Genomic DNA, 26,440 nt, shown 5'->3' with positions numbered 1-26,440 from the left:
CAGAATGTCATTGAAAATATATTTACAACCTATATCATTTTTTGTTTTATATTTTCATCGGTTAATTACTGTACTAGTTGGCATTTTCTGCAGGGATAAATCCACATCACTATTAGATAAAATATCCAGTGAGTGTGCACAGCGTATTCAGATCTTTTACTTTTTTGGATATTGTCAAATAAATCTAGTGGAGTAAATAAACAACATTTCTGTAGTAGATCTAGCATAAAATGGAAAATACTCAAGTAAAATGCAAGTACCTCAAAATTGTAATTGAGTACAGAGGTACAGTATAAAGAACTTTCAGTATATTTTAGAGTTAAGTATGGTCTAGGTTTAGTTATTATTTTATTTTATATTGTCTTTCCTTACCTACCTTCTTTTAATTGTAAAGCATTTATTGTTATTATTATTTGTGAATTATGTCACTCCTGTAAACTCCACTGGGATTAGGTGTGATCTATCTATCTATCTATCGCCCTGCGTCTATGTTTCGCAGAAACATTATCTATTGTCACAAAACTGGTTTTTGAGGGAGCGCCCTCTCCTCGGCACTTTCCGGCGCTTTTCGTGGATGTTGATGTCGGGCTCGTCTCCGCCTCTCCCAGACTGCTTTATGTCTGGCAGCAGAGACCATGCGCGGTCGCCATATTACGGAGCACCCCTCCCCTTCAGTCCCGTCACAGCACAGAGCCACAGCAGCGGTGCAGGAGGCTACATATTGAACAACGCTACCGCTGGGGAGGACCAGTGAGACAGCAAAACCAAGACCAAAACGAGGATTCAGTGGAATGGATTAAACATTTATACGCCGCTGTTAAGTGATCGTATTCGGGCTTACATCACTGTGCACCGGATGAAAGGTTGTTTGTTTTCGTGTTCTTTCCTTTGAGCAAATTCAGCAGCTGAAACGTCTCACTATAGTCTGTGTTTAGCTAGCCGGTGATGGAGACTGGCAGCTAGCTAGCTGACGTTACTCCTCTGTCAGGCTAGCATCTAATACACTGCTAACTTACTCAGCAGCTATTCTGCTTTTCGCACGGACGGCCATTACAACATATCTTCACTTTGGAAAACCCACAAAATGTTAGCTTGTGCTTAACTAAGGCACACACGGATAACGCTGGCAGTTAGCCGGCGAATTAACGTACAACTGGCATCAGCTGACGTTAGCTCGCTAGCCACTCAGCGAGCGGCCACTAGCTTCTTTTGCCTCGCTAACTGTCACACCGGAGCACAGTGGTCGTGTATGAGAGGCTGTAAATATTGGCACCACTTTGCCTGATAATTGAGAGCAACCGATACTTGGTTCAGATATTTATTTTTGGTCGTGTTGTCTGTTGACCGTAGTTTTGTCAAAACGGCGCCGTTAACGAACTGCGACCTTATTTCATACTGTCAGAGACCAACTACCCCCCGGATTCTCTCGAAATGCATCATCCGGACCCTGCAGGAGACTCTGGCAGTGTTAGAAAGATGGCGCACCCGGCTGTCTTTCACAGAAGGGGTAGCAACACTGGCAGCGGGAGCGGCTCCGCGCTGTCAACACCGGCAAACCCGGTGGTCAATAACAGCCACGTCCCGGCCGATGATTATCCACCCTCCCTGTTGATTCAGTGCCAACCCCCTGCTGGTTCATCCTCCCCGGGTCCCCATCATATTCCACCCCACAGCCTGAATCTGCTTTCCCAGCCCCAGCCCACACAGTCCACCGGAGCTCAGATAAAAAAGAAGAGCGGGTTCCAGATCACAAGTGTCACTCCAGCGCAGATATCTGTGAGTACCAACAACAGTATTGCAGAGGACACAGAGAGCTATGATGACCTGGATGAGTCCCACACAGAGGATCTCTCTTCTTCTGAAATCCTGGATGTGTCCCTCTCCCGAGCAAATGACATAGTGGGAGCAGAGCGAAGCTCTTCGGAAGAGACACTGAATAATTTCCATGAGGCAGAGACCCCTGGAGCTCTCTCCCCCAACCAGCCTTCACACCCCCATGGCCTAAACCAGGCTCAGCAGCAAGGCGGGGGCATGGTCAACGGGACTGTACACCATCAGCATCCTCATCATCCTAACCATGCCCAGGTGTACTCTCTGTCCTCTGGGCCTGGGAGCACCCCATCTGCCCTTACTTCTGGAGCTTTATCTTGTGTCACCCAGAATATGCCTTCTAACATGGGGGTCCCTCAAGAGAATGTTTCCCAGGCTGCCCCTCCAAGTATTGTTGCTCAGCCTGTGGGGTTTGTGGCCCCTGGCTCGGTCCCTGGAATGCACAGCTCTGCCACGGGCACTACAGTTAGCATAGTTAATCCCCAGACCAGCAGTGTTAGTAATGTGAATATGTTGAGCTCTGCCAACGTGCCTGTGAGAGGGGGGATCAGCACGAGTGCTAGCAGTAGCAGCGGTGGCTTTCCTCTAAATGTGATGAGCAGCAGTGGGGGGAGCGGAGGTGGTGGTGGTGGTGGTGCTGTTGCAGCTGGTGGTAACCTTATAACCACCACCAATGTCAGCATGATCCAGCAACACCAAAACATCAACTCCACCATCACTATGACTACTACGACAACTGCTGGTGCTGCTGTCAGTGCCTCTGGAGGGATGGGACTCTCCAGTGGGATCCAGGGAAGAGTTGGATCTGCTGTGCTGCAGCCCGTGAGTGCCCCTGTCACAACTATGGCCACAGCCCCCGTACCATCCGCGCCTGCCCCAGCTCCAGCCCCTGCAGCGGCTACCACCAGTTCTCGCTTTAGGGTGGTGAAGCTGGACTCTAGCTCTGAGCCTTTTAAGAAGGGCAGATGGACATGCACTGAATTCTATGACAAGGATACCCCGGCCTCTGCTCCCAGCTCCTCTGCAACTGATACTGGGTCTCTCAGCATGCGTCAGTTTGTCTCTGACAGCTTTGCTGGGGCCTCAGAGAGGGAAAGCACAAGTGGTAGTTCTGTGAGTAGCACTATGAGTACATTGAGCCATTATACTGAGAGTGTGTGCAGCGGAGAGGCTGGCGGATCCGCAGTACCCCAGCATGCCCAGGATTATGCCTCCCCTCCTCAGGGCTTTCAAGGAATCCTCCCCAGTGGCTTAAGTATGGGTGTGTCCCAACCTCACATGCACCCCCAGGATGTTTCCCATTCACATGTGAATACTACTGTGGCCCCCTCGGCTCCACCAAACATTCATCAGCCTGCTCCCATGCCAGGCCACCAGACCACCATTGGACTCCCTGCCGCTGCTGTACACCAGCAGCAGCTGACCTATGCCCAGGCAGTTGCTAATCAATCCCTAGGCTCCACACAGGGCCTAGTGGGTGTTCAGCAGCAGAAGTTAGGCTATGCCACTCTGCCACAGCAGCCGCCTGCTACCCCCCAAGCAGCCCCAGTGCAGGTGAGGCCACCTGAGTACACCCAGCCACACCAGGGTATCCCCCAGGCTGCTGCCTCTCAACCTTTGTCCAACCAAGCTGGAGCAGCTCCCTCTGGGCCTGCTAATGGAGCATGTCAGATGATGGGAAGCCCGCAGCAGTCACAGGCACTCCTCCACACTCAGCCTCAGCAGCCCTCCTCCCTTCAGGCCACCACCTCTCATGTTGGAGTACCAAGTTTTGCCCAGCAGCCTCAGAGCCACCCCGGCCATCTGGATTGCCAGCAGCAGAAGCCACAGTCACTCCCAAATCAAATCCAAAACCCGGCCCTCGGCACCCAGCTGCCCACAACAGTCCACCAGAGCCAAGTGTCTGCACCAAGCGTGCCTCCTTCCAACCCTCAGAGCGATCCCCAGCCCCAAGCCCAAAACACTGGGAATAGTGGTAGGATGCCCTCACAGATCGTTCCTCAGAGCTTGCCCCAGGACCACAGCAGTGCCCAGGCCCTGGCTCATGCTGCCCAGGCCAGCGCTCTCTATGCTAGTCTGCCCACTTTCACCACCACTCAGCTGCAGGATGCCCAGCGGCTGCTCCTCCAGCACCAGTCTGCTTTGTTGGGGCTACCCAAGCTGTCCGGAGGGGAGTCTGGCTCTGGATCCAGCACTGGCCAGGGTCAAGAGGCTGAGGGCAATGTCGCTACCGCCAGTGCCTTAACTGCATCAGCTGGCCTCAAAACGGTTGATGGAGAGGAGGATGGGTAAGATAATCTGTTTCCTTACTTTATTTGTTCAGTTGCAACCACATTTGTGACATGTTTTTCTGCACAGGTGAACGCAACATTTAGAGCACTAGTCTGGAATCAGAGTAGATTACTGAGAGACGCCTCCTGTTAAAGTGATGTTTGTTGCCCAACTCAGAATTCAGAGTCTACTTTAAGTTGGATGATTTCACTGGTTGCTGTGGCAGCTGTGAGGGAAGAAAAGTGTTATTGTTTTCCTAGACAGTAGCCAGGCTGCCACAGTCAGTCTGTCCTCTGTCTGTGGGACACAGTGCAGGGCTCAGCTGGACGTGACGTCTCTTGTCTTTTTATCAAGTGGCTGCAGTGATTTGACATTTTACCTAGCCTGCCTCCTTGCTTGAATCCCGATACTTTGCCTTACAGAGCACAATTTTCTGCTAGGTGCACAGTTCGCTGTACACACACTCTCAGCACATTTTGTTGTTGGAGAGCAAGAAACAAGGCAGAGGTTGTATGATTCATTTAATTAGATGTAGAACAAGGCAAGTGGCTGCACATGTGGTAGTAATCAACAAAATAGTCTAGTTCTACAGATGAAACATTACAGACAATATTTAATTTTGTTTTACAGTCTCTCAAAGAAAAGCTTAAAAATACTCTTTCTGCCTTTTTGGATGAACTCATGAGGAAGACGTGGTGGTTTACTTGTTGACGTGAAAAGTGTAGTGCAGTAGTCCCTTTCCTTCACTAAAAGCTTATTGATTTAAATCTCTCACTCTCTCCTCCACCTCTCTTTGTTACTCTTCTCCAGTCACTACAGTTTGCTAGTGATTTATGTGTTGAACCAGCTTAAAGCCTCGTGGATTGTCCTGCCAATAATGAGTTATAAGAACTGATTTTGATGCTACAAGGGAATTTTTGTTACTTTGTTACCTTGCAGCAGGAAATGGCTCACATTTCAGACACTCTTACAACCCTGAGCCCTTTTCCCCGACTTTAGCGTTTAGGATATTAAACATAAATATAATAATGAACAGATAGGGTGGAGAAACCAAGATATATTCATTACTGCACTTGTTTTCATCACTGAGAATTTAGAGGGTGACACGGTGTTGGTTTTGTTTCAATCTGTCTTTATGGGCCAGTTAGATGGACACTGAAGGATGGCTACTGTTATCACATGATGTTTAACTCTGAGGAATGTGAAATCTATGGGGATCAGGTGGATTATTGTCTTTGATGATAAGCAGCATTTGGGTTAAACCAAAGCCCATGTTACAAATGAGAAGATTGTCCTGGTGAATTAGGCTCACGGCTCTCTGCTTCTCTCTAGTTGACAGTGCCTGCTGAAGTTTGTTTCCCCCTCAATTTCTGTCATTCTTAACCAATGAACTTCTGTTGACTGAGTCTAAATTAGATTAATTAATTTAGGAGCACACATTAGACTGCTTATACATACTGTAGCGCCCACCATTGACAAAGAAGTAGTGCAAACCCAGAGATGACAGCACATCCTCATCAGCTGATGCAAACACATTTGATACACTTTCAAAGATGTCCCAGTCAAGCCTTTTTCTGCAGATTCAAGTCATTTCATATGTCATCATCTGCAGATGCTTAATTGAGTTTTTTATACATATTTTTTCTATTCTAAGACTAGACTGGAGAATACATTTTAAAACATCAAGCTGTTCTACAGGGTTATACGTTATGTAAAGCACTGTCAAGTCACTTTACTTGTTTTCCTTATGATAAAAGAAAGAGTTGGATAAAAATAAAACAAACTTAACCTGATAGAATTTTTGTGTTTCTCCAGAAAAGCCTGTGCCTGTTCTGTGTAGAAGTTAATTACAGATTAAAAAGTCCTCGTGTATGAATAGTTTTTAATATACTGGTAAAGAGGGTGATCTATTTTAATTGCTAACTTTGCATTGGTTTTCACCTTCAGTCCGTTGGACAAAAAGGCGGACTGGCATAATGATTTAAAATGCAGGCATTGGATCTCAATTTAACACTTCACACAGTCTAATTAGCGATAAGTATTATATTGTGAAGCTCTTAATATTTTAGTTTCATTGAAGTTCTGAGAGATGAGTTCATTCAACTCAGTGGAAGTTGCACCAATGTTCACTCAAACTACCCCTGCACAGTGGATAGTTCAGGGAACCTGGGACATTCCCAGCTAAAACACATGACCAGGCTGTCGCTTTCTGTTTAGAAAGCATGATATCTCTCCTGTACCTTTTTTAACTTAATAAAATTTAACCAGGGCTTGGCCACACATTTTGTGCATATTAGTTTCTTTTTGCGTTCATTTGTTCAGTATTATTGAGTTTTCGCCCTAAATGTCATTGTGGTATGACTGACTGGTATTGATTACTGCCTCTTTGCACAAAATGAGAGTAAAGTTATTTTACCTTCTTAAAGCCACTTTAATGGAGGCATTTGTAAGACATGGGACTTTTTTTCCCATTTGTGTATTAATTGCAGAGGTGCAAGTCCCTCTCATAAAAACTGATTTGTTCTCTATCTTGTAGGGAGATATATACACACACACACACACACACACACACACACACACACACACACACACACACACACATACACATACACAGGCATGTTCTGGCAGGGTGTCGGTGTCTCATGTCAGTGGTTGTACAGTTCCTATGACCTGCTGTGTGGCTCACATATTTTCTGGTTTGAACGTGTGGGAAGACCCGGCCATCATTAATCCACACCTAAGGTGCTGCTGTAAAACACCAGAGTCTCTTTAGAGTGTGTGTGTGTGTGTGTGTGTGTGTGTGTAAGAGAGCGAGAGAGTGTATTGAATGAGGTAGCGTGTCAATCGTGCATTTGCTCCATCTGCACTGACGAGTCATTAATGGGATATGTTCAAGATGGGTGGGTGGTCTGGATGTGTGTGGGCAGGCTGCTGCTTGACTCCTGGGTTTTGTAGGGCATTCATGGTAAATCAGTGATTAGAAAAAGTACCAAATGTTTAATCGTGTGAGTAAAATGTGACTAAAGTTAGATCAGTTGCAGATTTAAATGGGACAAAGAGTCCTTTCTTTGTATTTAAGGATGTGGTTTTATGCAGTCATTCTGTTTCGCTTTTGTGTGTGTGTGTGTTTCCGGATGTCCTGTAGTTTAGTTTTTGTTTCACACCTTGGAGACAGCGTTTTGACGAGGACGAGAGGTAATGGTTAGCAAAATTGGCATTGTTTGGTAGGACCTTGGTGTAGCACAGAGGTTAGGGTTGGCATTTTAGTGCATGGTATAATTTTTGTACTCTTTATGTAAATACATTTATAAACTTTTTAAAATAACACATTTTCTATATACTTTTAGTTCTGTTCATTTTGTATGTGGCTTGAGTGGTTGAACTCATTTCAGATACTTTATTGTATGATAAGTTTACAGTTTTATTTTTATTTTATGCCTCTTTCACTTTGTCCCTTTTCCAAGTCACACTAAGTGTGACTGTTTTCTTATAATAATAATAATATGTAATTCAGTTTGGGGGGGGGGGGTGTTTTTCATAAGCAATCATTAAAGATTTGAGATTTTGGTCCAAGTACTTTGGTTTCTCAATGTTAATGCTTTCTGTCAGCATGTGACATGATCTTAGTACAGTTTTGTTTATCGATAGTTGGTTTAATTTTTCCAGCCCTGATATAGTTGCTAAATCAGGTGGTGCAGTTTCAGGTTATTCCACTCAACTATTCGCATTGATGGAGTCACCACTAAACATTGGCTGATGGCTTTGATTCAAATATGTTTTTTGTTTTATTTTTTTTATACATCCCAGTGTTTCCCCTAGGATGGGGTTGTAGCAGCGGAGGTGAAGTGGATTTTATTTTGTGCGCTGGCAATGTGCTCCCTGCTTTATATCTGGATATAAAACACCAACATTCAGTGTTTCACACAGATTGACAGCGTAACTGTGGTGGGGGGCAGTCGACTGTCACAGGTGTCATGCCTGCCAAGAATTATATGAAAATGCATTAAAGTTCTGCTTTTAAACGCTATACTATTCTTTGTGGGGTTCATCAATAGTGATAAATGATCAGTATATATTTTATGAACGTTTAGAATCGTTAATATGTTATTACACTTAGTAAAAGTACCATTTCTTGAGATTCAGCAAAAACATGTGGCGTTAACCGCGTTCAAACAGCAAAGTGTCCTCCCGCGAGGTGTATGCAATTCACGGCAGGCCTGCAGAATTCGGCACAACACCTGCGCTGCAAAACGTCACTAGACCTCGTGGGAGCAAGGCCTGATAATTGTTATAAACTCACTAAGCTCACGCAGTCTACCGGAGGTAGATTGTGTCTGACTTGATAGCGCTGTTCTTATTCCCCTATTTATCAAGTCGGCGAAAGTCAGCCAGTTATCTCGAGCGCATCTGTAGACTACCAGTTATACAGCGTGGTAACTTCGACAGGTGTTTTCCAAAGTTAACATAGCTCTCCTTATTAGCTAGGCTCCTTACATGCTTGCTAATAATGGTTTTGAAGATGGGTCTCTGACATTGACAGCGTTGTGTTGGACAGATTTGTGCAGCTGTGTTTATGATACCAACCATTAAATTCACAGATGGGTCTGTTTACAGTGTTTGCGAGAGAGCGAAAGAGATGGCGCGACCGAGTGAGAGGATGTGCAGTGCGAATATGCGCTGCGCAGTGCTGCAATCAAGAACAATTTTAAAATGGGTCGCCAAATTTACTTGGGCGAGCCGCCCATAACAGGGGAAACACTGAATCACAACATTTATCACATGTTGCAAACAAACTTGGTTGGTGGGTTTGCGGGACCTTCTGTTTTCCAGTAAAAATAATGCAATTTCACATCATTTTGGACCATTATTATTACCATATCTGTGTACAAAAATTTGGAAAAGTTCAACAGACTATAAATAAACAACAATCATAAAGCTAAACTTTCTAAAAAAGTCTAATGGGGAGTAATTTTAACCAATAGATGTGGGGAAATTGATTTAGTTAGTTTTAATGCTCTCCACAATGATTTTACATTCATAGCACAGCACCCAAGCTGTTTTGGGCCTCATTTCCTAAACCTTTTTACCCCAGAATCATTATACACTGAGCAAAATTATAAATGCAACACTCTTGTTTTTGCCCCATTCATCACGAGCAAGACTTTCTCTATGTACACAAAAGGCCTACTTCTCTCAAATATTGTTCAAAAATCTGTGTTAGTGAGCACTTCTACTTTGCCGAGATAATCCTTCCACTGCGCAGGTGTGGCATATCAAGATGTTGATCAGACAGCATTGGTGTTGCACTGGTGCGCCTTCGGTTGGCCACAATAAAAGGCCACTCGAAAATGTGAACTGTCCCGATTATTACTTTTTACTGGCCATTGGGCCCCCGTTATTGTAGAGCCCTGTATACAGTATGTGTACAGGACAGAGCTGTACACCAGTTTAATCCAAGCTTGTACCTGATGTTCTCAACCCTGGACAAGCAGGTAGTAATGACATGTGGCTAATTAATGTTACTTCCTATAAATGTAGCCAAAGTTACATAGCAGCTAAAAGACGTACTGTTTCCTGCTCAGCTTCCAGACCGGACTGTTCTAGTAGTTGAGGAAACAACCGACAGACTTTTATTAATGGACACACTGTGACTTACGCTGTACATTCACTGCCAACTAACTGCTACTTGATTAAGGTATCGACCGAAATTGCCCGGTATCAAAACTTCTCAAGTCAAACGAGTAATGCAATCGATTTATTTGTAAACAAATCAGGAAATAAATAACTGTGCCCGCACGGCGGTTGTTAGCGTAGGCATCAGCTGCACTCTCAGGCATGTGCATGTGCAGCTCCCAGTCCTTACTCGTTTTCTACTTCTTACTGTCGTCTATTTGAGGTTTGCGACTTGCCACTAAAGAAAAAAAGTACTCGCGGAGATCTTTCAATTCAGTTCAGCCTTAAAAACAATCCACTAACTTTCACTGTCACTTTCCTTTCTGCGATTCTCATTCACTCACTCACGCACACACACACACATTACTCACATCCCTGTTCCTTAGAAGACCTAACTTATGCTGCTCTAACAGCACCTGCCACGTAGAAGTCTTCTGAAGAATCATTAATCATCAGAATTAGTAATTGTCATTAGTAAATGACATTTTAGTAGAGGTGGCCATTCATTGAATATAGGGGAAACACTGCATCCTTTTTAACTAAATTACATATACATATCTGTGTGGCACATAAATATCTTTTTTTGTGCTTGTCTCAGATGTCAGCGGCATTCAACACCAGTGTCGTACTGAATATGAGAAGTATAAGTGGTTGTTCTGACTAAAATTGTTGGTGGGGGCGTGTTACTTCAGCTGTCATGTCTGAACCCTTGCATGTATTTGACTTGCCACCACCGCAGTGCCAGTGATGACTGAGTTGAGCCAGGCACACCCTCTTTGTCATTACTAGCCTGCATCTTTCTGCAGAAGCCCCTGCTGTGCCACACAATGATCTCATTGAAGTGAATATAGATGCTGCCTTTTTTTTTTTTTTTCTTTTTTAACGCACTGCTATTGTTTGTCTGAACACTGAATGTGTGAAGGCTCAGGGGAATGTGGGCTGGCTGGCAGCATGATGGCTATCTCTGCTGCTCTCTGTTTTGAATGTAATCTTCCCCCTGGCAGTGCGGGGAACCTGTGTGTCTGATGGGCCAGTTACTCATTGTGTGGAGATCAACGAGATCCCCAGAATTCACAACGCACAGAGGAAGTGACCCAATCTGACCCAACCCAACTTAGTCAGGTCAACTGAAGTCTGTTGATACCACTGAGGACACAGCAGACTGGACCAGTTGGAACCAGACTGAGCAGAGCTGTGCATCACTGTTCCATCTTAGATAAATGTTTCCTTCAGCGTTCACTCTGTAGATGGTTTTGTTTGAGCATTGACTAGGGGAAGGTTATGCTACAGACTATGACGAACCTGATGTCCAGATGATCCAGTCTGTCATTCTACAGTGCATCTTAGATAAAAGAGATGGTCTGATCATTGGCCACATCTTGGTTTGTTTACCCTTTAAAGGGTAACTTCGTTATTTACTGTGTTTGTCAAGGGACTGTGGTTGCTTTGGATAGAGTGCTATAGCGATATATATTGCTGTTTAAACAAAAGGTCTTACTCTTTAAAAGTCAGAATTTCCATAATGTTGTCAGACACTTAACGTAACGTAACAACAATCTGAGCCTGTCTGTGGCAAAGACAAGCACTTTAGTGGACGTACTTTGATGGGACTGCAGCACGCTCACTCAATACTTTAATTTCAAAAACTGTTTTCTCCATTCGTCACTCAGACACAAAAAAATTGGAAGATCCAGTTTTAAAAATACTGAAGTTATAGCCACTAGTTGTACCCACAGCTGTATGAGTTTAGTGGGAACACTGTCCTGTGCTGAATCCTCGCCCACCATTGCTTTTCTTTTTCTGTTTCATGGTGTATCATAGATGTTTTTCTTGTAACATATTGCAAAATGCAGAATCGCTTGCAATGTTGTGTATTATTAGTATCAAACACTCTGTATGATTGAAAGTTTGTAGTTTTGTCTTATATGGAGCATGGTAACTTATCACATTTAGAAAATGTTTTAAAATAAATGTAAAAGGTTTACCTGCCTTTGTTGGGAAGTGATATTTAATGTCTTTGTACTTTTGTCACGTTAATTACATGAAATAAATAATTATAATAAAAACAGACCCAATAACTTCTCCTCTCCTGAAAACATTCATGACTTGCTAACCCTCCTGTTTTTCACTGCCCTCTTCCGCCTTCCTCCCGGCTCACAGCAGTATGTTTAATGTTACGGTAGTTGGGGGGGGTGGAGGCTACGCTGCCAAAAACCCATATCGGGTTTGGTCCGTTTTCTCATGTGGATCTGATTCTTGATCTTGTAATTAACAAAATTATAAACTGTGCATAGGTACAAAACAGGGCTGGAAACGTGTGTACGCCACTTCCCAAGCAAAGGTTGTGATCTGTGGAAAAACAAACTTGACCGGAGAATGTACACTCATAAACTGTAGAAATGAGAAATGGCAAGTTGGCGACTTCAAACTATGGGTGTTTTGAAGGGTCGGACATGGAGCTCCCTCACATGCGCCACCTTTCAAGTGGATTGTGATTTATAAAGGGAACATTGCTTACAAGTGTACGTACGCATGGTTTGATAAGTCTGAATATTTTTGGCGTATGCCGCTTTTGGACGCACATACGCTTTTAGTGAAGATTCTAGGCACAGTTTTATAAATGAGACCCCTTGTCAGTCCAAAAGAAAGGCATTTATTAAAGGCTGCTGATTCCAAATGATTCAATCCTTTTGTAAAGCTATTTAATCAAACCTTACAAATATTGAGGAGATGATGTTTTTGTTTTTGTTTTTTAAAGTCATATTTCCCAGATTATTTTATGAAACTGAGCCGGAAAGGACTTAAAATGCACTCGGACCAAGATTGGACACGTGTTGTACCTTAACAAGCAGTCAACATCGTTGACTGACTTCAAGGCAAACACTCAGACTGCATTGTAAAGTTGTTGTTTTTCATGGCAAATGCACCAGTAATTGTGGCACTGTTTAGGCTGTTGGCTTTATTAAATAGACCTCTGGTTTGTCCACAGTTGCACGTCAATGAAGTGTTTCACTAAAAGTAAACAACATTTGTTATTTGTTATGCTGCTGACACCTCCCCCATCCGTACCACACAGACATAACCAGAGAACACCAGAAAACAGCAGAGCAGCAAACATGCTGTGTATGAGCGAGGGAGGGAGGTCTCAGTACAGGCTACTGAATGTTTACTATGTCTCTCTACGCCAAGCGGGGGAAGCATGAATGGCAGAACGCAGCTAAACAAGGAAGATTTTAAGCAGTTTACTGTGTGTTGATGAAATAGAGATTAATAAAAACCACTCTCTAAATTGCCACATGCCTTGGTCCGTTGCTTGCTCATTTGCTTTGTGCAGATGCGTCATTCATTTCGTTTGTCTGTGTCCCCTTCTCTCAGATGGTTTATTTTTCCATCAATAAACAGGATTGTTTCACTTAAGAGTGCGGTGGGGAAACTAATGGCTTGTAATGGACGATAATGGATTGTGTTTTTAGCCTGCCTTTCATCTTTGAGAAAATTGCCCGCCCACCCCTGAACTAACACACACACACACACAGAGCCATGATAGTCTAACCTTGTTGAAAAACTGCTCCTGCTGTTTTTGTTTTGGTTCTTTTTGTACCTGTATAATATAAGCAGTTGCATTTTTGCTTCAACTGTTGTGTTCATTTATTATCTTTCCACTGATGGGTCTGTAGTGTCTTAGGTCGTCACAATATAATTACACTCAAAATGGGTTGTGCTGTTTGGTTCACGAGAGGCTCGGTGTTTTTTGCTTTGTTGTGTGAATAAGACAGTTTGTAGCGCTGCAAAGAAAAACATGTTTTTGTGATAGATTGTCATACTAATTCACTTCCTTATTAATTCAGGAGAACTTACATGCTGGTAGATTGTTTGTTTGGTCCGGTGCTCACTGCTAACAAATTACAGCATCATTGTCCGATTTTTGGCCGCATGCTCGAGCTATAAGATGGTATTGATTTTGTGGTCATTATAAAAAAAACAAAAAAAACCAAAACATTTTTAATCACAGTGGATACTTTCTATAGGCCAAGTTTTGTAATGTAAGTTTTCTGTAATTTCCTGATTTCAGCCTACTTAATTTCTTTAGAAGAAATCCTGCTCTTGAGAACAGATACCTCAAGAGGAAAAATGCTATTTTCTTTAAAAACAACAAAAGAAAATAGCTTAGACTTTTTTGTCTGGTACAAATATTTAAACAGGAATGACACAAGACCCTTCAGAAGCAAGTGCTTGCACGTTAACTGGAGGTTTAAATACTCAAAGTAAGTGTGAGGCACTTGCTGGAGCTGCTGTATTGTTGTAATGCGTTGTAGTAAAGGTTGTCATCTGTTGGAGAGGCCAGCTATCGAACAGAACGATAAAGGAGGATTCATTATTTTGTGGTAGTTTAGACCTCCTGTTGTCTACAACATGTGTGGCCTAATATTTGTAGGCTTTAGTGGGCTGCCACTGTCATCCCCCTAAACATGCAGGCAATGTGCTGAATCATGGCTGGGATTCCTGTGGCCAGAACACTGTCCAGTCAGCTCCAGGAATTACACACTCTCGCACACAAACACACACACTCACAAATAAAGAGTGCAGTGGATGACTTTGCTATCGGCATTCCTGCTTTTTTCTCCTCCGTGTCTTTCATACAGTTTATTCTGCTTCTCTCTCAGTTTGGTTCGTTTTATATATTTGTTTCTTCAGCCTGACAGGAATCAAAGCTGCCGGGGTCATCTTAGGATATATGCAAAGTAACTGATAAAACCATAATGACGTACTACCTTAATTCATATCTGTGTTCTCTTTGCTGACGGGCTGAACAGAGCAGCTAAATGGCCACAAAACTATACACACTAACTTGTAAACCGTATGTCAGAAAGTAATACGTTTGCTGTTACAAGATCCTGTGAGGCATTTTGGACTTGGCTTTATGCCCATAATGAGGCGAGCATCCTGTGCGCAGCAGTGACAATTCATCTTTAGGTCCCTGAATATAAGTTAAATATTATTCACTGGCTCTAACGCTTGATTGTTGTCATGCCGTATATATTATAACTACATAAGAAAGGGCAAGAAATCAGCAAGGACTGCAATAAACTATTATTTACGTTATTGATTAATCTGAGGATTCATTTCTTGATTTATAGTTTGGTATATAAAATGTTACAAAATAGTAAAGAATGTCATCACAATTTCCTTCAGTCAAGGTGGTGTGTTCTTGTCCAAATCCAAAGAGATTTAAATTACTACTATAGAAGTTTAACCCCCCCCCCCCCCCCCATTTAAACTAGTTATTGAAAATAAAAATAGATGCAGACTGAACTACTGACTTGTCAAGGCATTAAATGAAACCTGGTCTGGTAACGGCAAAGAAGCACAAAGACGTTCAGAGGGACAGATACCAGCAGACAAATATTGTCATACTAAAAGTGTTTCTCATGATCAGATCAATCTCATGCCTGTACAGAGCTAGACTTGGGGGTTGACAGGTTTGCATAGCTTAGCATAAAGACTGTATTTGTGTGGTTTGCTCAGGTTGATGGAGGCGATAGTTTCAGCCTTTCTGCTTGGCTGTGGATGACGTGAGAGCTCTATCCAGCAAGTGTCTTTTCCCATAGGGTTTGATATTCATTCTTGCTTTGTGTGAGCTAATCCCCTTCTCCATGCTCTGTGACACAATGGGGGTGGGGGGCTGCTGGAGGGAGGGGTGAAGTTTTTATTTAAAATTTTCTCCAATAATCTAGCCAGCTGCTTCTCCTTTTGGCATTAATAAAGCACAAAGACACATTGCTCTTCCACATATGTGTGTCCATGTATTGAATGTATTCATGTAGCCCACCCAACTTGGCTTCTTTGTAAGTCTGTGTTGAAATGCAGTTGATTTAAAAAAAAAAAAAAAAAAAAAAAAAAAAAAAAAAAATCTGTAATTAGATTTTGAATTTAATACTGTTTTGAAGCTGAGTGTGTGTATCAAAAGTAAAAAATCACACCAAAACATGTTTTTAATCAATTTGCTCTTAGCATAACATACTTTATACATTTACTTTGGTCACTGTTGGCACAGCCAGTTTAGCATTAATGCCAACTATACTCTGCCTGCAAACCACTTTCAGCTCTGTAAATAGTGCTGTGCTGTACTGCCCCTGCTGGTTGTCAAGCTGTGTTCTGCCTGCATACCTCTGGCTCATAATGTCTGTACTGTTTTATGCTTAAAATGCACAATATTTGTCAAGGCCTATAAGTCTTAACATTGACTGGTCAAATGACCGTGGGAGAGTGCTGAAGTACCTCTGCTATGAATTCTCCCAGGCATGCTAGCCTGGGCTCTGGGAGGGGAAAGTGAAGCAGCAGAGCCACACATTCATGCACTGGAAACAAAATCCAGATCTGTGTTCACACATGCAGAATGACCTCTTTCTGACCAAACAGTGGTGGTGCATTGTCAGTCGGGTTAGTCAGCCGAACAAATTGTAATACCTTATTATTAAACCCCCCCCAAATACAGTAACATCTAAGACTTGACACTCAGTCATGTGGAAGTTATTGAGGTCACAAAGCAGTCGAAAGAGTCGTTAAAGTCGCATAAAAGGCAACATGGGGTTGTAACTGACCAGTGGGGTAAATTTTTTTTTAGTAGGAGCACATTTAAAAACAACAAACTTTGACCAGAGTGTTTTACAAAGAGGTTAAATAAAAAAACAGGAATTATTAAATTATTATTACAATGAAATGAACCCATCAGCAGTGTTGCAATTCATTCACTGGAAACAAGTTAAAGTAAAAATCTAAGTCTCACAAAAGAAGTCTTAAAGAAAACTGTAATGAAGGGTTGAAGAATGAGGGGGATATAGTTGGCCATTTGGGTGGTTTGTCCCAATAGTCTGTATCGTTTGAACAAGTACAGTGCTATATTGCATCCAATCTCACCACTCATTGTCCTGGAAACAAGGCAGTGCCATTCCTCTTAATAACTAAGTAAATCACTGGTCTTTGAGAATCAGCCATGTGCACATCTTTATTGCCTAGGTGCTTTAAAGCATTTGTGATGACAGGTAGTAGAAGTTGTTTGTGCTGATGAAAAGAGGTAGATCATTTAAAAAAAGGGCAGTGTTTTTTCCTCAAAGTAGGGCCATTTACACCTGGCAATAAAATGCTCTTTATATCTAGATATGATTTTACACACAGTACTGTGCATGTTGCCAAGTCCCAGTCTGTTTTCTTCCATCACAGTCACTTTGTGCTCCCGTGTAACTGTCAGTAACCGTTTCACCTTGTTTTCAGTCCGTGCAAAAAAAAAAAAATCTCCATTGTGGTTCTTCATTTTTAGTGTATTTTCTTCTTTTGCCAAATCTTCTGCAACGGCGGAGTAGACAATCTGCTTCATGTTTACACCAGCATGTGCATGCCCAGTGTACATGAATGGCCACTAGATGTGAGTTTTCATCATTTTTAATATAAACGTAGATCAATTCTAATACGCTGCTAAAATGCTAGTGTGGACGGAGATCGCTCCATTTTTAAACAAAAATGTAGTAGTATGGATGTAGCCTGAGATCCAATCACTCTGTCCAGGTAAACAACCAAACATCACATCCTCCTCTCATTTGTGTGGGTCCTAAAAATACTTTGTGGCTGTAGAATGTATGTAATGTTCAGCTGGAAAGTGAAACTTAAGTTCTGCCCGGGATCGTTTCCTTGCACTACCTTTTTTGATTTCATCCAGCATCTGCAGGTTAAACCTCTGCTACACTGGACTATCAGAATCAGAAAAAAACTGTGGCCATTACAAGGCGCTGGAAATATATATTTAATGACTTTGAGTTTATTATGTACAGACTTGTTTGTGCTATGACAGTAAATCATTAGACACAAAACTAATCAAACTCCTTTTGTCTACTCCCAGACAGTGATGACAGCTTGCAGACATACTGAGGCTTTGTGTTCAAAGAAAAGCAAGAACCGACTAAACTGGATTTTTGAGTTTTTGTCAGATGTTTCTCTGATCAACAAGGCCCAACAAAGGCATGGTGCATGGCGTTTGGGATTAACTGGTGGCATTCTGGCAGAAATGAATCACTTAACAGGAATCCAGCCCTAAAACAGGACTTTCAGGATCTATTCAAGTCTTGTAAAAGTTTAATTTGTAGTAAAGCCTGTAGTAGTGCTAGTATTTGCCACCAGATGGCAGTGTATACCAGCCTAGCGCTTTGAAGTTTCAGTGCCTCTTCCTAAAGCCAGTGGGGCTGACATAATGTGGCTACTTCAATGTCAAAAAACCTTTTTTAACCTCTGCTCAGGGGGATATTAATGTATCCTAAAGGTTATCGGTGAGGTTCTGTTGGACTGGGAGCAGTTCCATTTTTATTGCCATTGTAAATTACAAACATTAAACCAGTGACTGGCAGAGTGCAGGGTTATTTCCATCTGATATCTATTTGTTTTTACAGTGATACTCCAAAGTAGAAAGCTTGTCTGTACTTCCTGACCCCCTGGTATATTGTCATTAATCTGTTTTTTCTTTTTTCTTTCTTTCATGTTTCCCTGTGGCCTACTCTTTTGCTGTTACAGGTAAGACTTTAAAAAATATATTGTTTTGCCTCTCTACAATCCAAGTTTTATTAATTTAGAAAGTTCTGTGGAATTAAGATTATAAAAGGGCAGCGTAAACTTCTTCTTAACTGCATAAGCTGAACCAACTGGCCCTACTTAAAGTACGTCTGCAACATTAAAAGTGCGTGGCATCCTATTTGATGTCAGTCGCTCCCTTTACTTGAGGGAAGTTACAGAAAGCACAATTTACTTAAAGTTTTTCAAGTGCGTTACAGGGGACTTTGTCACCAGTAGATGGCAGTGTGAATTGCTGTTACTTCTGCATACCGTTGTAATGTGTGAGAGACACCATTGTACTGGACAAATTCAGTTCTTGCTACATTTCGGCAACTGTTCTGCAAATTCAAACAGCTTATTTTCTTTTTGTGGTCACCATTTGAAACATCGTCATCTTGTTCATTTGCCATTTTGGGTCAGCTGAGAAAGCTGTGACCAAACTAGCCAGATGTGTAGGAAATATCATGCTTTGTGGCCGTCGTGAGAACACTAGCAGTTTGTAGTGAAGACTGTTTATATAAACGGTATTCATTATCAGATGTTCTCTGCTGATCACCGGTAACAAACCAGGCCCAGATTCCTAAACAACTTTCAGAGTAGTAAACTGTTATTCAGCCTGAACTAAGTGTCACTGTAAAATGACCTTATTAAGGGTCACATCCTGGCCTCTTTACATTTGGAATAAGGCAGAAATGGACAGAAAGTTCAAGTATTAGAAGGACCATCTCAGTGAAAGTGGAAGAATGATGGTCAGTACAGATTGTCTGACTGTAAAGCCTTCAGGAAACAACAGTTTGTTTGTTTGTAGCTAAGCTGTGCTGATGATGGCTCCGCTGGCGTCAGAGATTTAGGCCCTGATGGTGGAGTCATCATTAATTAATCCACTTGCTGTACCGTCTACTGCTCTTCACTTGTAATCCTTCATGCACACACACACACACACACACGAGAAAGAGGCAGGACTTGTAACCCTTTGTTGCAGAGTTATTGATTTGTTGACCTCTCCCTGACCTGTTTCATCAGCTGATGAAAAAGCACTGTAAGACACAGCAAACCAAAGTACTTGTCAGGGGCAAATCGGAATAAATTGAGATTAGGTTTCTCTGAAACATCATTATTTTAGGGGTATAACAGAGAGAAGGTAAAATAATCAAATTTGCAGTATACCTTAATATCTTTACCAGTTTATTTTGCATATTGATAGCTTCACCTTTCTGTTTACATCAGTTTTGTTTTTCAACAGCAGCTGAACTGTAGTGGAAACTATACTGTTCACTCGTTTACAGCTTTTCTCTATTAACAAACCAGAAAATAATGACATGAAAAGTAGTTGAATTTGACATCACTTGGATTTTTAGTTCTTTTTACTACCCTTGAATGAAAAGTTGGGGACACTACAAATGTTTGAATAGGTGCATGTCCTCAACATTGATTGATCTAAAATAGACTTCATGTTGCTAGTTTTAAACACATACTGCGTGTTTAAAACTGTATTTAGTTGGACTAACCAAGGGAGATCATTGGTTAATGTACAGTATCTCTCATCAGTTTACAAATAGAAACACAGGACTCCTGCTGATGTTGTTTCATCTTGTCAGCTAAAAACATCTAGATACAATACCAGTGCATCCACCCACTGCTTGCACTGATTTGGAGACCTGCCGATTGTGATGGTGGGAGGTTTGTTTAAATGTAGACTAGGGCATGAGAGAGACAGAGAGATGACTCACTTTGTATTGTGGTTATGTGGAGTATTAAGAGAATGCAGCCTCCCACCAGCCAACACACTTGGAGTATATCATTCTGCTTGCTATAAGGTGGAGGGTGTGTGTGTTGTAAAGCTTTGTGAGTAATCTGTCCTCCTCCATCCGTCTCTAAAAGATGATGAGGCGTACTTGGGGGGGGGCGGCGATGTTCAATTGAAATGGAAACTCCCTTATCTTTGGGGAGGAGCTATTTGAGTTTTAAGACCTTGAAAAGTGAAAACGTTCTCTAAAGATGTAGTTTCGTCAACAAAGTTGCCAAAGTTGAAAAGAAACCCCAGCTGACTTGATAAATGTTTCTCTGAAAAGCCTGGGGCACAACAGGCATATCTTGATTTGATTTTAATGTTGCTATTCTTCAGTGCTTTATATGGCTCTCAAAATCCATTACTGACGCCATTGAATATATGAACACAGCTGTAAGGTGTTTTTATGTAACGGATGCCTGTTGGGAATGTACATTATGAGTTCAGTTATTTTTAATTTCAACTACCAGTGAGTTATATAAAGAAATTACACATGTCTTTAAAATGAGTATCTTATAACTGCACACATTCTCATATACTGGAGTGCGATCAGCTGTAACTACAGCAGGAGTGAAAGTCATGATTGAACTGTTACAGCAAGACAGGTCTGAATTAAACTGTGTTGATGTGTTGGCTGTTTAAAAACACAGGTACATCTAATTGTTGATTCTGTATATTTACATATCTATAAGGAGATATTAATAACTTCATTCACCCTCCAAGCCCTTAATGCGCCTTTCTCTCCTCGTCTTTATTGCTGCGGTTAGCATTATTTCTGTCCTCTGTTGTCTGGACTCGGAGCGCTCTGTGTTCTTTGGCTGCTAATCCTTTTAATGCCAGGTTTCACTCCACATTACTCAAACCTGCTGCTCACACACACATCACACACACTTATGTAACTTGGATCTTCTTTGTGTGTGTGGTTGTGAAAAAGAGAGGGAGAGTTGGGACCTTTTCTAAAACAGGTTACTTTTCCCTGCTGATGTTGTTTTCTGAGCAACATATCGCGGGTTGCATTTATCATCAGAAGCAGAAGATCTTCCTGCTGTAACTGAGTAGGGTTGGGTATCATTTCAATTTTAGCGATTCCGATTCTTCTACTTATCAAATCAGGTTCTTATCGAATCTCGGACTCCTTCAAATCTTGTTGTAACTCTGTTATATTCGTTCACTTTCTCCTCACTCATCTTCCCCTTCATGGCTAAACTGAAAGGAGTTTCTGTACTAGAGGCGGGTCTCTGGGGACTCATATTTAAGAAAATATACATTGGAATAATTTGTAGACATCTTTACCTTCAACATAAAAGGTCATAAAAACTTAGCTCATCTGCGTTTTGTACCTGTCGAGGCCACTGTTAGCTTTAGCTGTATCTGGGGCATCATTGTAGCTGGGAGATCGCAAAACATTGAAAGCTGTGCCTTCCCCAAGATTGCCGCCGTGTTGAAGTAAATGCTTCGTCGTGTTGGAGGTGCTTCCTTCCTTGCACGAAACATCCTTACAGCAGGTGTTGTATTTTGCTGTGTCGTTGTCTTTGTGAAGCTAAGCCATACTTTTGAGCGACTGCTGCACTCCGCCATGGTCCAGCAATGTCAACAGTAACACATGACGTGATGCTAGGGCCTGTAAGTGCTACTTTTATAGACTGTAAAATGCTTACTGCAGTTCAAACGGGTGCACGAATTAAATATATTAAGCAAAATTGAAATGCACGTGTCTAAACTAATCCATGGTTCTTGGAAATTTGGTAACGGTTCCAACTTGGAACCGGTTCTCGATACCCAACCCTATAACTGAGACATCATTGTTTCATTTCTTTAGTCTTGAATAATTTATAAGGATGTTGAAGGACCACGCCTGTATTTTTGTGCATGTTAAGCCCCTGTGCTAGATGTCATTTGCAGTGTCTGTGTGTTTATGTGCAGAATCATCAGCGGTGCTTGCGATTGGTCAGATAGATAGATATGTAGTAGTATTAGAGTCCGAGAGGATATGTCTCCTTGCATCGTGCATCCTACAGGTTGCTGTTTGTGTTGCTTGTTGAAACGATGCACAACCAAATATCCCGTGTCAATATTTTAACGTTTCTGACTTTGTATTGCAGAAATGCACAAATCTTTATCTGATCTTTTTCTAAATTTAGCAGAAAGGTCAATCAGAATATCGGGGTTGAGAATCTAATTAAATGCTATATAAATGCTTAGTGCTATATGTCTAAACACAGTGCAAAAAAAAGTCTTTGCATCTGTTCTCTGCTCTTCCTCCTTTCACGACCCTTTGAGCTAATGCTGAGGCGGTGGGTCTAGGCCATTCTAGCTCTTATGTCTCTGGCAGACTCTCTCTCTCCCTCCTTCTCTCCCTCTGCCCCAGTTTATGTGTGTGAGTATAGTATAGAGCGAGGACTAAGGACTTGCTGCTGTCAGCCCAAATGCTCCACACGCACCCCTCACTTACGTATGGAGGCCAAAATGGCCACTCATCATTCCTCCCTTCCTCTCTGACTGACTCACTCAGTGGCTCTCTGTCATTCTCCATAGTCAGGGTGTGACTATGGAAAACCACTGCCAGGGCTTACTGGCAAAGTCTGTGTGTGCTTTCCACTATCAAACTACAGCTCAGCCAAAAGCCTTTACAATTCAACAATTCAATAGGCCTCTTTTTTTTTCATCGCTGGGACATGCCAGGCTGCTTTTATGAACTTTTTAGACATTGCATTTCCCCCTGAAACACAGCAGATGGGAGTACATTTCCACATCCTGTAGGAGACACATTTAGCCCAAAACCACAAATTAAGTCGGAAACAAAACGCTTACATACGTACATAATCAAAAGGAAACACTATTATAGTGAGTCCTATTAATTAAGTATTGTTTGTTATGCATAGAACCAGCTGTTGGAATAAAGCATGTAAAGTTGTGCTAGCCTCGTACATTACCATGGAAATAAACTATTGTGTCATGCTTGTCATGCTTTCGGCTATTAGTTGGTTAGATTGCTTTTCTTATTTGTGGTTTAAGAAAGGCAATGGTAGATGAAGTGCATTTAAAATATTTAATTTTAGTAGATAAACTGCACCAATAAAGGGGGCCTGCTCATGGTTGTATACATTATGTCATGACTTAGGTTAGTATTTGTGTATTATGTTATTAGTTACATTCGTGTGCACACTTCTAATCTCCTCTACTATTGTTGTGTTTTTTTTTTAATCTGTTTAGCTTCACAAAGCCAGACTACATTTTCAGAATCAAGTTTTTAAGCACTAGTTTAAGTCTGAATAGCATCCACTGAGAATCATTAATCATCGGCGCCTGATAAGATATGCACTGAAGCAGTGTGTCAGCTATGGGCAGTGCTTTGATGATGACTTGCTACTTGTTGAAACTCCTGAACTTTCACAACCAACTATTAAAGCTAGTCGTTGTAGATGAAACACTAAGCTTGACGCTACAACTGCATGGCCGGTTTTGCAACTCAGATGTATTCCAAAACTGATTTGGTGGAAAGCTGAATGGAAATGTGTCGGTCCTTTTTTCTGATTTCCTGAAGTCATTCCTGCCTGCCTCAGTGGTGTCCTGGTAAAGTATCTTTTTACCGCCATTTAGTGTGGATAGATACAAGTAATCAGTGTATCCAGTAGCAAGTGTGTAGTGTGGCTGTAATCATGTCACTGTTGGCTCTTGCCCAAATCATTTTTGGTGACGTTAGCCTGCTGCACAGTAGCCTGAAGCTTTTCCTGAAAATGATGCTGTGCTACACAGTTGGCATCAAACTAATGATGTACCAAGTATGATAAAATGTTTGTAACCTTAGCTGCTTGTGAAAGGCTGTATTTCACATCACAAGCGATGGTTATGTTCATCCACTGACAGCGTACTCTGACTGCAGGTATGTTAGGGAATATTGAGCTCTTGACAGTTTTCCAATAGTTTTTAATCACTTTTCTTAATAAAGTTGTCAGAGTTTATTAAAGCCTGTTACTCGGTTGCCTAGCTAAACTGAAGAGCAGGCTGCTGTATGACCCATCCAGCAGTCATGTGATACTGATTCACCCCACCACACCGAGTCAGTTAGGACAAGTGAAATCCCCCGCATTGTGCACGTCCTTTACCTGTTGTTTCTTGGCTGGCCGTCTCTGAGCCGGTGGAAGCTCTGTGAGTGCATGTTGTGTTTTCTGTCTGTGGAGGCGCTAAGCCATCTTAAGGCAGCTTTTCAATGAGAAATGACAAGATAAGACCCTGAAGCACAGGGTCTACAGGGTCTCTTGTCTATCACGCAGAAGGCAGGCGTAGAAAACAACATGGTCTACAAAGAAACCATGATTCATTTTGAAACTGCCAACTAAACCAACAAGATTCTGACAACCTTCATGTGACAATAACAGTATGGAGTCTTATTGGCAATCTCTGTCACCCCTCAATTTTGTCTCATTTGATGTATAAGCAGACAGTACAGATCGTCCCATTGATATTGCGTGTTCTACGTTCCTGTGGTCCCGTGTATGTGCTTGATTTTTAGAAAGAACTGCATGACTTTAAAGAGACACATAATTTATGTTGGGTCATTAAAATACTTGGTAGAAGAAGAAGAGGAGATTTAGTGATGCTAAATAGTTCAGGCTCAAAGTTTTATTGTATGTCTGTGTTCAGGCTATAAAGGGCAGAGGGCTTATGGTGCAGGGGTGGAGAAATCACCGGGCCACATGCTAATCTCTGTTGATGGTTTATGTAACTCCCAGTATCACATGATCACACGTCACCACCCGCCCAGCTACTGTCTGTGCCCAGTAATTCACTCACTAGTCGACCATTCAAACACAAATGGATGACATAGACAGAGGGAAAATGAGGAGCACACATACACAGTCATCATAACCTGGCATGCTGCCTTTGATTCCCTGTGCAGCTGCATTCACTGATGCACGTATAGGGCGCGACCCAGATCTGTTCGCTAAATTTAAGAAGGAACGAGGGGTGTTAGAAAACACAAAACAAAGACGCTCTGGGACGCACTGCTCTGTCACTTTGGAGTGTATATGATTCCGCCGACGGACGGCCCCATGAGAGCACGGGGAGTACGAGTGCAAGGCCATGACGAGATGGCTATGAAGCTTTTGTTCTGGGAGCTGGAGCAGCATCTCAAAAGGTAAAATAAAGACCGGGAGTCCCCAGGGAGGCAGTATAGTGTAGCGCTGCTGGGGCCAATCACTACAGTAGCTGCACACAAAGGGCTGCATGGCTATATTGTCCTTTCCATTCAGTCATTCATGGCTTCGGGGCTGCATTAACACTGAGGGATACTTAAAGCAGATACTATAAGGTGATTAACTGAGTACTCATCATACTGTAAGTTCAATTTTATATCTATAGAAAAAATATTGGAGGTGTTAATGTGTAGTAGTAGTATATATTTGTTCCACTTCTATTTGTTCCACTAATATCTCAAGGGGACAGTGAGTAATTGAACCCACCGCGTGTTTATTTAGTCACTGAATTGCTTGCCATATTCTGCAGTTTTGTAACAGCTCTGTTGGTCCATCTGGTCCATCATTTCACATGAAGTCACCCTCTCTTCTGCAACAGAACAGCAACACACAATCACCACAGTATAATTGCTTTACAAGATAAGCTGTGCTCTTTTTTTCGTTTAGAGAATAATCTTAGCATTCACAGCTACACAGTTACTAGTTTGTTAGGTACAGCTGTACAGTCTAATACGACTGACCATCTCGGTGAAATGTATGTTTGTGTTGTATCAGGTGTTGATTCAGCACCATGGTAATTAATTTTAAGGCCGTAGTTAGTGGTAGTGTTGAATTAGACTTCATTATATTGAGGGATTTCTTATCGTCCCTATTTTGTGTGTGTAAGCGCCTTTTATTTTTATATAACCCTGGATAATGTTCTCTGTAACAGATTGGCCTTTATTACAGTCAGATTTGTATGTTTGACATGATAAATAAGGTACAGATGTAAAAGGTGTGTCCTTACATGTATTGGAAATGTCCAATACTAGTATGTGGAGGATAAAAGCAGATAGTAGACCAGACCTCTGTCAAAGGACCTCAAGCTTTGGTCTGCATACAGTTTGGGTTATTTCTGTCTGAAATTGCTTCAGTAGGTCACTGGGGTAGTGTTGTTTCACAGCAAAGCAGCAAGGCCATCAGTTTGCTGACCGACTACAATCTAACACAGTCTGCTTTAAAAAACTGTACTTGTAAAGCAGTATTTTTTGTGATCTCCACCAAGCATCACAGGAACAGGAATTTCACTGATGGAAAATGG

At 42.0% G+C, this 26,440-nt stretch overlaps 1 protein-coding gene across 3 annotated transcripts in view; it reads left to right on the top strand.

The window, feature by feature from the left end:
- The first annotated feature begins 673 nt into the window (after nt 1-673).
- The window catches only part of tsc22d1 (TSC22 domain family, member 1), a 32,469-nt gene continuing 6,702 nt past the window's right edge, over nt 674-26,440 (top strand). The window contains exons 1-2 of one of the 3 annotated variants that reach the window (XM_038720225.1): nt 674-863; nt 1,403-4,118. In XM_038720225.1, coding sequence (XP_038576153.1) covers nt 857-863; nt 1,403-4,118 — 2,723 coding nt within the window. In that variant the 5' untranslated portion in view covers nt 674-856. Of the gene's footprint in view, nt 4,119-24,948; nt 25,302-26,440 lie in introns of those variants that run through there. The other 2 variants (XM_038720226.1, XM_038720228.1) reach the window with 2 other exon arrangements.

The sequence above is a fragment of the Micropterus salmoides genome, unplaced genomic scaffold (genome assembly GCF_014851395.1).
Source record: "Micropterus salmoides isolate LMB-PRFRI ecotype aquatic unplaced genomic scaffold, ASM1485139v1 Ms_hic_scaffold_15, whole genome shotgun sequence".
NCBI classification, from domain to species: Eukaryota; Metazoa; Chordata; class Actinopteri; order Centrarchiformes; family Centrarchidae; genus Micropterus; species Micropterus salmoides.
Note: the sequence above shows the minus strand (reverse complement) of the source record. Positions and strands in the feature narration are given on the sequence as shown.